Source organism: Stigmatopora argus, chromosome 14 (assembly GCF_051989625.1).
Source record: "Stigmatopora argus isolate UIUO_Sarg chromosome 14, RoL_Sarg_1.0, whole genome shotgun sequence".
Lineage (NCBI taxonomy): Eukaryota > Metazoa > Chordata > Actinopteri > Syngnathiformes > Syngnathidae > Stigmatopora > Stigmatopora argus.
The window spans coordinates 12,436,727-12,449,466 of NC_135400.1; the positions used below are offsets into that span (position 1 = coordinate 12,436,727).

Sequence of the window (12,740 nt, forward strand, 5' to 3'; positions counted from 1 at the left end):
ATGAGCGACGCGGAGATGGAAATTTTCGGGGAGGCCACCCCTTACCTGCGCAAAACGGAGCGGGAGCGAATCGCGGCGCAGAACGTGCCGTTTGATGCCAAGGTGGCAGTCTTCGTACCCGACCCCAAACACGAGTACGTCAAGGGCAAGATCAGGAGCCACGACGGCAGTAACGTTACCGTGGAAACCGACGGTGGCAAGGTGAGACCGGACCACGAGGGGAGGAGTCAACTGGCGTGATGGAGAAACATTGCGGCGTGCCTTTTAGGTGTCGACAGTGCACCAGGATGACCTCCGACCTATGAACCCGCCAAAGTTTGACAAGATCGAGGACATGGCTCTATTGACGCACCTCCACGAGCCGGCTGTGCTATTCAACCTCAAGGAGCGCTACGCCGCCTGGATGATTTATGTGAGACTAAACGGAATGAAAATGCCAGTTCCGTCCGAGCCCTGATAATCTATCGTTTCATTGGCTCTTCGCCAGACCTACTCTGGTCTTTTCTGTGTGACCGTCAACCCGTACAAGTGGCTGCCCGTCTACAACCCCCAAGTAGTGGCAGCGTATCGGGGAAGGAAGCGTCAGGAAGCCCCTCCGCACATCTTTTCCATCTCCGACAATGCATACCAGTACATGCTGACAGGTGAAGGCCAAAATAATACATCTCTCTTGCTAGAAAAAAGGTGCATCTGGTCTGTGGTCTGTCTTAATCCGTGACTTCCTTGTGTCCTTGCGTTTTACAGATCGAGAGAACCAGTGCATCCTCATCACGTAAGTTCTATCTAGTTAGTCTTTACCTCTGAAATTGTGCCACTTACACATTTTCCCATCCTGACTGCGGAAGCGGGGAATCCGGCGCTGGCAAGACGGTCAACACCAAGCGTGTGATCCAGTACTTTGCGACCATCGTGTCGGTGGGGGACTCCAGCAAGAAGGAGCCAATTCCTGAAAAAGCGCAGGTTGAGTGCCTTCAACTAGTTTACAAACGGAGATGAGCATAATAAAGAATATGTTTGAATATGTCCTCACCTTCAGGGAACGCTGGAAGATCAAATTATCCAAGCCAACCCTCTTCTGGAAGCTTTTGGGAACGCCAAGACTGTGAGGAATGACAACTCGTCACGATTTGTGAGTCCAGACATGAATGTTACGCTAATGATGACCAAGTTTGTTTAATCCACTCTATGCTTATCTGTAATATTTGACTTTGAATAGGAATTTCACATTCACCGAGTTTTAATCTGAATTAGTTCTGAGAAAGCATGTAGTCTCCAGAACATGAACTAAATTGCCATTTTAACTGAATTTGCAGGGCAAATTTATCCGCATCCACTTTGGGACCAAGGGCAAGTTGGCATCAGCTGATATCGAAACATGTATGTTTGCTTTCGGTGTCCTTTAACCGGAATACGTTTCGCAATACGTTTCGAGGTATAATGCGAAAAATCGTCGTCCATGGCGTCAACATTAAAACCGAGAGTGGAACAGGCATGCAGTCACCAAGTGAGATTGTTCTCTGTTTACCTCCAATTGAGATCTGCTTGAGAAATCCCGTGTGACCTTCCAGCTGCCGGCCGAGAGGAGCTACCATATCTTCTACCAGATCATGTCCAACAAGAAGCCCGATCTCATCGGTAAGAACTCACTCATGTCCATGAGCTGCGAGAGCGTGAAGATAATGAAACTTTCGCCGGTTCTCGTTCCACTCTCAGACATGATGCTCATCACGTCCAATCCTTTCGACTATCCTTTCATCAGCCAGGGCGAAATCAGTGTGCAGAGCATCAACGATGCGGAGGAGCTCATGGCCACAGATGTCAGTTGTCAACACTATTTATTATGAAGCATTATTTATCCATCCATCCATCTATTCCACCTCAAATTGCATTCAACATCATTTCAAGGAATTGCAAACTAAGACCTTTTCCTGCCTCAGTGTTGCATTAACTGTTAGGACTTGACACACCTTGAAATAAGGTCGGTATTGACTTGATAGAACACCTGCTATCGGTACTTGTTGTATTAGCTTACAAAATGATTGGGAAGGGTCCTCGGACAAATTTCGTTCACTAACACGAAGGTCTTGGCCCTAAATTTGATGTCGTTTGCCCTAGAGCGCTATTGACATTCTTGGTTTCAACGCGGAGGAGAAGATTGGCATCTATAAGCTAACCGGGGCTGTGATGCACATTGGGAACATGAAATTCAAGCAGAAGCAGCGCGAAGAACAAGCAGAACCTGACGGCACTGAGGGTAAAGAATACAGTTACTCCCCCAAAAGAACACAAAATGACAACATTTATCACCCCACAGTGGCCGACAAAGTGTCCTACCTCATGGGACTCAATTCGGCCGACCTGCTTAAGGCGCTGTGCAACCCTCGAGTGAAGGTTGGCAATGAGTACGTCACCAAAGGCCAGACACCACAGCAGGTAAATTCCTCTCCTTCCCTGTATCAAACCACAGTTATAGATTGATGTACTGTTTTGGTTCTCAGGTGAACAACGCAATGGGTGCCTTGTCCAAGGCTGTGTACGAGAAGCTCTTCCTGTGGATGGTTACTAGAATCAACAAGATACTCGACACCAGACTTCCCAGGCAACACTTTATTGGGGTCTTGGATATTGCGGGGTTTGAAATTTTTGAGGTAAGGCAACAAATGTGACAATTGATATTGTTGATAAATCAAGCAGTGTCTATTTTGAGACTTTTGAGGCTTTGTTATCTTGCCCAAGGACCTGCCTACTGTTGCTAACATTCCCAACTGTTCAATTCTCCTGAACTCAGATGAACAGTCTGGAGCAGTTGTGCATCAACTTCACCAATGAGAAGCTTCAGCAATTCTTCAACCACCACATGTTTGTCCTGGAACAAGAGGAGTACAAGAAGGAAGGCATTCAATGGGAGTTCATCGACTTTGGTATGGACCTAGCGGCTTGCATCGAACTTATTGAGAAGGTGGGTCACGTGATTTTGCATTTTCTTTGAGGCAAACTGTTGCTGATACGGAATAAATGTTTAAGATGACTTTGTAGAGCCAGCGTTATGATATCTCTAGAACTTTGATACTGTACTAATCTCATCAACTTTCCGTCATGCAGCCAATGGGCATCTTCTCCATTCTGGAGGAGGAGTGCATGTTCCCAAAGGCCACCGACATGTCCTTTAAGAACAAACTTTACGACCAACACCAGAGCAACAGCATCTTCCAGAAACCCAAACCTTCCAAAGGAAAGTCCGAGGCTCACTTTTCTCTGATGCATTATGCCGGCACCGTGGACTACAACCTAAGTGGCTGGCTGGAGAAGAACAAAGACCCGCTTAACGACACGGTGGTGCAGCTCTACCAAAAAGCCTCGGTCAAGCTGCTCTCCCACCTCTTTGCCACGTACGCCTCAGCAGACGGTCAGTTCTCTACAGGCGAAACGCAGAAATGTTCCGACAACAAAACGTTGTGACTCATCACATATCTGTTCGACATAGTAGCTGACGGAAGCAAGAAAAGCTCCAAGAAAAAAGGTTCATCTTTCCAGACGGTCTCTGCACTTTTCAGGGTAAAAAGATTGGGTGAAAGCAGCATTTAAGACTAGAAATTATTGACCATTAAAGTCTAGATTTCTTGACCTACTTGTCATTTTCTTCATTGTTGACATCCTCCAGGAAAACCTCAACAAGCTGATGGCGAACCTCAAGTCCACCCACCCGCACTTTGTGAGGTGCATCATCCCCAATGAGACCAAGACTCCAGGTAAGGAAAATGCAACAGTCAAAGTTCTTGTGCATGCTAGATGATGCTTGGTTTGTCTTAAATAGGGGTGATGGATCACCATCTGGTTCTGCATCAACTTCGCTGCAACGGCGTACTAGAAGGAATCAGGATCTGTCGGAAGGGATTCCCTAGCCGGATTCTTTATGGAGACTTCAGACAGAGGTAGCTCATCTGTTGTGACCATAAAAATAACTCCCTACAGTTTTTGAATCGTCTTTTTCATGGATTTGGCCGTAAATCTATCAAATTAACCGTAAATATGTTGCAGGTACAGGATTTTGAATACCAGCGCCATCCCTGAAGGCCAGTTCATGGACAGTAAAAAGGCATCAGAGAAACTTCTGTCCTCCATCGATGTTGATCACGCCCAGTATAGATTTGGATACACAAAGGTATGTGTCCAAAATCCCCGCTCGAGCTCGTTGTCAGGGTGATGTTTTCACTTCGCCACAGGTCTTCTTCAAAGCAGGCCTTTTGGGTCTTCTCGAAGAGATGCGCGATGAACGTTTGGCGGTGCTGATGACTCGCATTCAAGCTGTAGCTAGAGGTTACGTCACCAGGTTGATGCTGAAGGAAATGGCTAAAAAAAGGTAACGCCCATTTAACCAAAAGCAATAACAGAAAAATCTAATCCTGTCAAGATGTTCATGTGGCTTCAAATGAAATGTGCCACAAACTATAAGGCTTGCTGAAAACGGTTCCAGTTTTCCTTATTTGCTGCTAAAAAAGTTGTCTCAACTTTCCAGAGAATCCGTTTTCATCATCCAGTACAACATTCGCTCCTTCATGAATGTAAAGAACTGGCCTTGGATGAGGCTCTTTTTCAAGATCAAGCCTCTTCTGCGATGTGCCGAGGCCGAGAAGGAGATCCAGAGCGTGAGAGCTGAGGTGTCGCGGCTGAAGGAAGAGCTGATCAAGTCCGAGGCTCGCAGAAAGGAACTGGAGGAGAAGACCGTAGGGCTTATCCAGGAGAAGAACGACCTTAACCTTCAAATCCAAGCAGTATGTCAACAATTGGGCAAATTCATGAATTTTGTGACAGCTGACGCATCAATTCCAACCAAATCCCGCACTGCAGGAACGAGAGAACCTGTGCGATGCTGAGGAGCGTTGTGAAGGTCTGATCAAAAGTAAAATTCACCTGGAGGCCAAAGTCAAGGAATTCTCTGAGCGGCTAGAAGAGGAAGAGGAAATCAATGCGGACGTTACAGCAAAGAGGCGAAAGCTGGAGGATGAAACTTCTGAACTCAAACGGGACATCGATGACCTTGAGCTGATCATTGCCAAAATCGAAAAGGAGAAACATGCCAATGAAAACAAGGTTCGCAATAACCTTAATTAACCTGGAAAACACCACTAAAAACAAATCTTATGCATAATTCTATAATAATTTCTACTGTATAGATCAAGAACTTGATAGAGGAGCTAACCACCCTGGAGGAGAAACTAATGAGGTCTTCCAAAGAGTACAAAGCGTTGCAGGAGAATCACGAGCAGATGCGTGATGACCTCCAGGCCGAAGAAGATAAAGTCAACGTTTTGATGAAGACGAGGGTTAAGTTGGAGCAACAGGTCGACGATGTAGGTTTGAACAAGTTCTCTTTGTCGGAACCTCGTTAGGGTAAGGTGAGGTGCAGTCTGGTTTGTCTCCATCAGCTGGAGTGCTCACTGGATCAGGAGAAGAAAGTCCGTGCTGACTTGGAGAGATCCAGACGAAAACTGGATGGAGACCTCAAGCTGAGTCAGGAGACCGTGATGGATTTGGAGAATGAGAGGCAGCAAGCGGAAGACAGACTTAATAAGTACAGCATCTAAAAAAAAAATGGAGTACACAGTACATTGTAGATGTCAACCTTTTAGGAACATGCTATATTCTTTTCAAGAGATCATCATATATAGAATTCATTGCAAAAAGAATTTTGAATGGAAGCTAACAATCATCTGCAAGCATAGAAAAACAAAAAAATTGCTGGATTTTTCAGGAAAGATATGGAAATCAGCAACCTGCAGCACAAAGTAGAGGCCGAGCAAGCCCTTGCCACTCAGCTGCAAAAGCACATAAAAGAACTTCAGGTTTGCTTCTAGACAGCACTACTAACAAATGTTGGTCATATTTTTACAGTTTTCATCATTTCATTATACGATCGGCACACATGCTTTCTGCAGGCTCGCCTGGAAGAACTGGAAGAACAAACTGAATCGGACCGTTCCAACAGGGCAAAAGTGGAGAAGCAGAAGTTGGACCTCAACAGGGAGCTGGAGGAGATCAGAGAGAGGCTAGAGGAGGCCGGAGGAGCCACCAACGCTCAGGTGGAGATGAACAAGAAACGCGAAGCCGACTTCCAAAGGCTGCGACGTGACCTGGAGGAGGCCACCCTCCAGCATGAAGCCATCACTGCGGCTCTGCGCAAGAAGCATGCCGACACCGTCGCAGAACTCGGAGAGCAGATTGACAATCTGCAGAGAATCAAGCAAAGGCTGGAGAAAGACAAAAACGAACTTAAAATGGAGATGGACGACATAGCGGGCCATGCGGCAAATGTTGTGAAGAGCAAGGTGAGAGACAGCGATTGTTGTTTCCTGCGTTAGATGTTGCTCTTAAAGTTTCACCTTGCAGTCCAACTTGGAGAGGAACTGCCGCAACCTAGAAGAGCAAACCAGCGAGTACAAGACCAAAATGGACGAAGCCCACAGAGCACTCAGTGACTCCACCGCTCTCAATGCACGACTACAGACGGAGAATGGTCAGTTTGTAGCACAGGTTGCCAAATTAAAAAAACGCAAAAATGAGTTTCACCCTAACCAAATGCACTAAGTTACTGCCTACCACAGGTTAAAGCCGTCTCCGTTCAGGATTATGCTTTATTTTTATTCTAGGTGAACTTTCTCGGCTGCTGGAGGAGAAAGAGGCGGCGCTGAACAAAATGAGCAGAAGCAAAGCTGCAGGCAGTCAACAGATCCAAGAACTCAAGAGGCTTCTCGATGAAGAAGTTAAGGTCTGTCCCACGTGGTGTTCTGTGATATGCTATAGGGATCTTTGTACTAGAACTCCATAATAAAATGCCTCGAAACAACATCTAGTTATTCATGCTTTACAGCAGCACCTTAATCAATGCGCGTTTGGTCATTTCAGGCCAAAAACTCCCTGGCGCACAGTTGTCAATCATTCCGTCATGACTGTGAGCTTCTGAGGGAACAATATGAGGAGGAGCAGGAGGCCAAAGCCGAGCTGCAGCGCTATCTCTCAAAGGCCAATAGCGACGTGGCCCAGTGGAGAAGCAAATACGAAACGGATGCCATTCGGCGCACTGAAGAACTAGAGGAAGCCAAGTGAGGACCAGGTTTTTTTTTTTTTCATCTTACATACAGCCTCGCCAGACAGAAGTTGGATTAATTTGCGCTGAGGTTTGGGCAACGCTTTTGTCAAGAAGTCTGTTGAGAAAATTAAGGGAACAAGTTTTGTGGGAATTGCTGAGGCTTTTTTGTCAAAGGTTTTTGCTTGGTGGCCGTCATTATGCCTCTCTGCTGACCCCAGATATGAAGATGGAGATAAATGGAAGGTTATAACAATGTTTTTTTTCTTGAAATATTACGGTGTGATCCACAGGAAGAGGCTTGTACAGCGGCTGCAAGAATCAGAGGAGTCAACAGAGACAGCAAATGTCAAAAATTCCTCTTTGGAGAAAAGCAAGCAGAGGCTGCAGGTTGAAGTGGAAGACCTCATGGCGGAGTTGGACAGGGCAAATGCAGCCAATGCGACTCTGGATAAGAAACAGATGAACTTTGACAAGGTAACAGACCTTCCAAAGTGAAACCTTTCTCAACTAAACTAGAATCATTCCATCTTTTGTTGTTCATTCATAATATTGTAGGTCCTGTCTGAATGGAAGCAGAAGTATGACGAGTGTCAGTCGGACCTCGAGGTGTCCCAGAGAGAATCCAGAAGTCTGAGTACCGAACTCTTCAAATTAAAGAACACCTATGAGGAAGCACTGGAACACCTGGAGAGCGTGAAGAAAGAAAATAAAAACCTTCAGCGTAAGCGTATCACACAACCATACAATAATCCAATGTTCTTGTGTCGTGGAGAGATGTTGACGTTTACTCTTACTCTATCGCTCAGAGGAGAACACCGAAATCAGCGAGAACATTGGACAGTCAGCTAAAATAATCCGTGAGCTGGAAAACGTTGCAAAGCATGCTGAGCAGGAGAAAAAAGACTCTCAGATGGCACTGGAAGAGGTTGAGGTTTGTGGGGACACAATCGCATCCTTCAAACAAAGACTCAAGAGTCATTAAGGTACAAGTACATGGTGGCTAGTAGTTTGCCACATTTCTTCTCCCCCTAGTCATCTCTGGAACACGAGGAGGCCAAAATCCTTCACCTGCAACTGGAACTGAACCAGATCAAATCAGAGGTTGACAGGAAAATGTTAGAGAAAGACGAAGAGATGGACCTGCTAAAGAAGAACCATCAGAGAACTGTGGACAACCTGCAGAACGCACTAGAAGCTGAAACGCGCAGCCGCAATGACGCCGTCCGTCTGAAGAAAAAGATGGAGGGGGACATTAACGAGATGGAGATCCAACTAGGCTACGCCAACCGTCAAGCCTCGGAGGCCACGAAGCAAATGAGAAACCTTCAAAGCCAGTTGAAGGTTTGCATTCTGGTTTTGCTCACGGGAGCAACTTCATTTGAGTTTCAACAGTCCTGCCATTGCACTCGCAACTTTTAAATGCAGCCCACGTCTTAAGATAACAGAGACTGTTGTTTGTGCCTAAGGAGACGCAAGTGCTACTGGACGAGGCGCTCCATAGCCTCGAGGAGACCAAGGACCAACTGGCCATCGCAGACCGGCGTAATGACCTGATGATGGCCGAGACGGAGGAGGTCAAGGCGCTTCTTGAACAGGCTGAACGGAGTCGGAAGCTGGCCGAGCAGGAACTGAGGGACGTTAGCGAGCGGACTCAGCTGCTGCATTCACAGGTGAGAGAAGAAGACCTTGACCTTATCTGACTAGTAGAGCGTTTACTTGGGACTGGACCATTCCTTGATAAACATCTCAAAGAATACTCAAATTCAGTGGTGTGCGGTCAGGGCCTTCAAGGCCTTCTCTGCTGTCCTAAGAAATATCTGAATCACAGACTGATGGAATCATATATTATATTTTGTCCATCAATACTAATCAAATATAATTCCAAATGCTCTGTTAACTTCCTTTTATTGCTTTCCCCCTGGTTGCACTGCTTCCAGATGTGTATTTTCATATTGAAGCATTTAACCAATCACATTTCAGCCATTATTTGTTGCTAGGGTCAGAAATCTGCCTCAGGCTGCAGGCTCTGCTGCATGAAACAAACGTCGATAAGACTGTTGCTTTAACCAATCAGAATTCGACGGCGTGGGGCATACGTCATCGCTTTTACCAACTATGATTGGCTAGTGATAGAGTAGGCGGGCCAAAGCCATAGTGAGCCAGCCATACCTCGCAAACACAACCCACGATGGCCGACGAAGGTAAACAAATGGATTTGGTTGCAGATTTGCGGACAAAGCCATTTTCCAGACGGACTTTTCCAGAAAAAATGGACATAATTAAGAAAGGGCGGCCAACCCCGAAGCTAGCAAGCCTGATACAGCCGGGAAAGGGGTGTGTCCGTCACTTTCAGTTCGCTAACTACGAGCGCTACCCTTGGCTCACGGGCTCCGAGGAACACTGCAAATTGTATTGCTGGGAGTGCTTGTTATTTGCCACCGATCGACATGGTGTTTGGAGCAAAACTGGATTTGCAAATTTGACTTGTTTAACTAAAGCAGCAATGAGACACCAAAACTCAGCCGGACACTTAGAAGCAATGTTGCTCTCCAAAACTTTTGGAGAAACCCCAGTGGAGTTCCAATTCAACGAGCAAGCGTGCTGGGAAACGGAGAACCTCAACGAAAAGGTAAAGAAAAATAGGGAAATCTTAAAAAGTTTGATAGACTGCGTCATTTTTTGGGCAAGCAGGAACTCTCATTTGAAAGCGCTGCATCCCCAAAGAAAGGAAATGATGTTGAACTTCTTTTTCTCATTGCTGAGAAAAACACGGATTTTCATTAGCACCTGTCCACTAATAAAGTGTTCAGTCGGGCAAAATACAAAACGACCTGATCACTGCATTTGCTGAAGTGATGGAGGAAGAGATCAGAAGGGAAATAAATAAAAAAGTACTGTTTGTCTCTGTAATGGTGGACGAGACGAGATAAATCCTTGTTAATGCTAAGTTTTTCCATTGTTTTGTTGCAGAACGCAGGCCTGGTGAACTCTAAAAGAAAGATGGAGATCGAGTTGTCTCAACTGCAGTCAGACATGGACGACGCGGTGCAGGAGGCAATAAACACAGACGAGAAGGCCAAGAAAGCCATTGCAGATGTAATAAACAAAACAAAAAAAAACAGCCGTCTTTCAGTCATACCTGCAAGAACTTGATTTATGGCTGCCTATCATGTAACACAGGCCGCCATGATGTCCGAGGAGCTCAAGAAGGAGCAGGACACCAGTGCTCACTTGGAGAGGATGAAGAAGAACCTGGAGATAACGGTCAAGGACCTGCAGCAACGTCTGGACGAAGCAGAGAGCATTGCCTTGAAAGGCGGGAAGAAGGAGCTCCAGAAGATGGAAGCCCGGGTGAGAAGAGGGAACATGTCCACAATCAAAGCAAATGTCCAAGTTTGAATGACACTTTTTGTTTTTTTTAGGTTCGCGAGTTGGAAAAGGAATTGGAGGCGGAGCAGAAACGTGGGAGCGAAGCCATGAAAGGAGTCCGCAAATACGAACGCAAGATTAAAGAGCTGACTTTTCAGGTCTGGGCTGCCGAGAAGAAGAAAAAATGAACGGTAATAATAATCCTTAGAATTTTGTTCTAGGGGGAGGAGGAGAAGAAGAACGTGAGCAGACTTCAGGATCTGGTCGATAAGTTGCAGCTGAAAGTTAAAACGTACAAGCGGCAGAGCGAGGAGGCGGTGAGTCCTCGTAAAAATCGCACCAACTAAACTTCCACTGTAATACTTGCTTTTCATAATTGGTAGTTAATAAAAATTTGTACTTTAGGAAGAACAAACAAGCGTCCACCAGGCCAAGTTCCGGAAAGTGCAGCACGAGCTGGAGGCAGCCGAGGAACGAGCCGATATTGCCGAGTCGCAGCTCAACAAACTCAGAGTCAAGAGCCGCGACATTGTTGGGAAAGTGGAGTAAAAGGTTGACCCATGTTCTGCTTTATCAAACAAACAAAAGTCATCTTCATCAAGTCCAATATAACTGTACCATAACCACATTTTTTTAGTTTATGAGTGAAGTTGAACATGGTCTCTTACAATTTTCCTCAAGTCAAGACCAGATGCATTCTTTCAGTAATAATTATTATTCAGCACACTATCATATTTTGAAGTGGTTTGCAATTGTGTGATGTAATTTATGTTGAACTGTTTTTATTATTTTGTGCCCAAAGCAAAATCCCAAAATTTAGATTAGATTATAACTCAATTTCATCCCGTATTCCGGAAATTTCTTGGTTGCAAGACAGAGACAAGACACACAAGACATTGTAGACCTAGGTAAAAAAACTGGAGCCGCAAAAGGATTGAGCCATTTTTGCTGATGTTTATCTCCCAAAAAATTCTTCTGAAAGTGTGGTAACAACAAAAGATCTGGATATAATGGCCAAAAACAGATCTGCTTGTCTTGAAATTATATTAAAACTTCACAAGAAAACTGCTCCACTTGCAATGGTCTTCTTTGTACCCCCAATTTCAGTGGATATTTAGGCCAAATGAAATGACGTATCATCTTGGAGAATGAAAACCAGTACAAGTTTTTAGGTGGATATTTAAGTGGAACTCCTAAGCCAGTCTCAGTAACAAAGTGAAGGTGTGTGAGGAATTACAGAAGAACAGTTAATGTTACGCCTGAGCGCCAGCGGCTGTCAGCGCAGAACCAGTAGAGGACATACGCTGTCTGGCGACCTGTCAGCATGCAAAGTTGCTAGTTGGTCAGAACAAACTTGTTTGTCATAGCCACTTCTGATGCATCTTTTGCACTCGGCAAAACCCCCCTTAAAATCCTCAAGAATTAAGCAAGTATGTATGCAAATTGCATTTTGGCGCCGTTTTCATGTTGATGTTTTTTTCCAAAAATAATGGTGACATGGTGGCAGCGGTATTAAAAGCTGGATGAAGTCCCAGCAACTAATAGCGCATCACACCACGTTAATGTTCACACTCTGGCCCACCCACGCCTTAGGTTTCCCACACTCATCTTGGCTAAAAGCGGCTCGCATGTGTTCTCCACCAATACGCCGTCGTCCTCTAACTTGAAAACAAGGTGGTCTGTTAACTTTGGCCCAGGTCGCTGTGATACGTGTTCCAATAGGACCATGATTGATTGTGTAACTCCTCAAATTTGATATGGCATCGCAATTCTTTCCCATTAAAAGTTCAATTGTGTTCCAGTTCTTTTTGCCTGAAGTCCCCCAAGGGGTCCAAAAAGGCCCCTGACCTTGGTGTTGATCCTTGACTGTAGCCACCTGCTCCGTCTCCTTCAAGGCAGCTTTCCCGGACTTAGAAGCCTTAGCTTCCGACAGCGGTCAGAACAACGCCGATGTTATCTTCAGCACAACTTGTTCCACAAAGTCAAACTTTTAAAGTTTGAACCTGTTGGATCCTTATTCCAATCTTTTTGCTCCCCAATATTTGCCAATCAAACTGTTTTTCTTCATTCCGTCTTTCTGTTCACAAAATATAGTGCATATCGACAGCAATATGGGAATAAAGAAGCCCATGACGGCGGCAACTGGACATAAAAATAGAGCTGAAGGATCATCGCCTGTCGGCAAAGATGTCTTCCTGTTCCCGGAAGAGCCATTCCTAAGACAGGAGCGATCGATAATGCGGCCGGCTTGACATCAGAAAAGTCACTTTGCCAAGTTTGGAAT

General features: G+C 45.4%; 1 protein-coding gene across 1 annotated transcript; it reads left to right on the forward strand.

Annotated features, from left to right (window-relative positions):
* On the forward strand, window positions 1–11,525 carry LOC144088915 (myosin-1-like). The gene is made up of 38 exons (XM_077619659.1): window positions 1–201; window positions 269–412; window positions 488–644; window positions 745–772; window positions 846–960; window positions 1,037–1,129; window positions 1,314–1,377; window positions 1,537–1,635; window positions 1,714–1,817; window positions 2,116–2,254; window positions 2,315–2,433; window positions 2,499–2,648; window positions 2,789–2,959; window positions 3,103–3,436; window positions 3,485–3,555; window positions 3,662–3,749; window positions 3,815–3,932; window positions 4,039–4,162; window positions 4,224–4,360; window positions 4,517–4,772; window positions 4,849–5,091; window positions 5,175–5,351; window positions 5,427–5,572; window positions 5,753–5,843; window positions 5,937–6,326; window positions 6,388–6,514; window positions 6,648–6,766; window positions 6,904–7,100; window positions 7,378–7,561; window positions 7,643–7,808; window positions 7,894–8,018; window positions 8,120–8,428; window positions 8,554–8,757; window positions 10,058–10,183; window positions 10,268–10,438; window positions 10,510–10,614; window positions 10,678–10,773; window positions 10,862–11,525. Exons 1-38 carry the CDS (start codon window positions 1–3, stop codon window positions 11,003–11,005), a joined length of 5,832 nt encoding a protein of 1,943 aa, XP_077475785.1. The 3' UTR covers window positions 11,006–11,525.
* Window positions 11,526–12,740: the final 1,215 nt, after the last annotated feature.

Coding starts and splice junctions, on each gene's coding strand:
- LOC144088915 (XM_077619659.1), top strand. CDS start 1: ATGAGCGACGCGGAGATGGAAATTTTCGGGGAGGCCACCCCTTACCTG. Junction 2,255..2,314: donor AGAACCTGACGGCACTGAGG/GTAAAGAATACA, acceptor ATCACCCCACAG/TGGCCGACAAAGTGTCCTAC. Junction 2,649..2,788: donor CGGGGTTTGAAATTTTTGAG/GTAAGGCAACAA, acceptor TCCTGAACTCAG/ATGAACAGTCTGGAGCAGTT.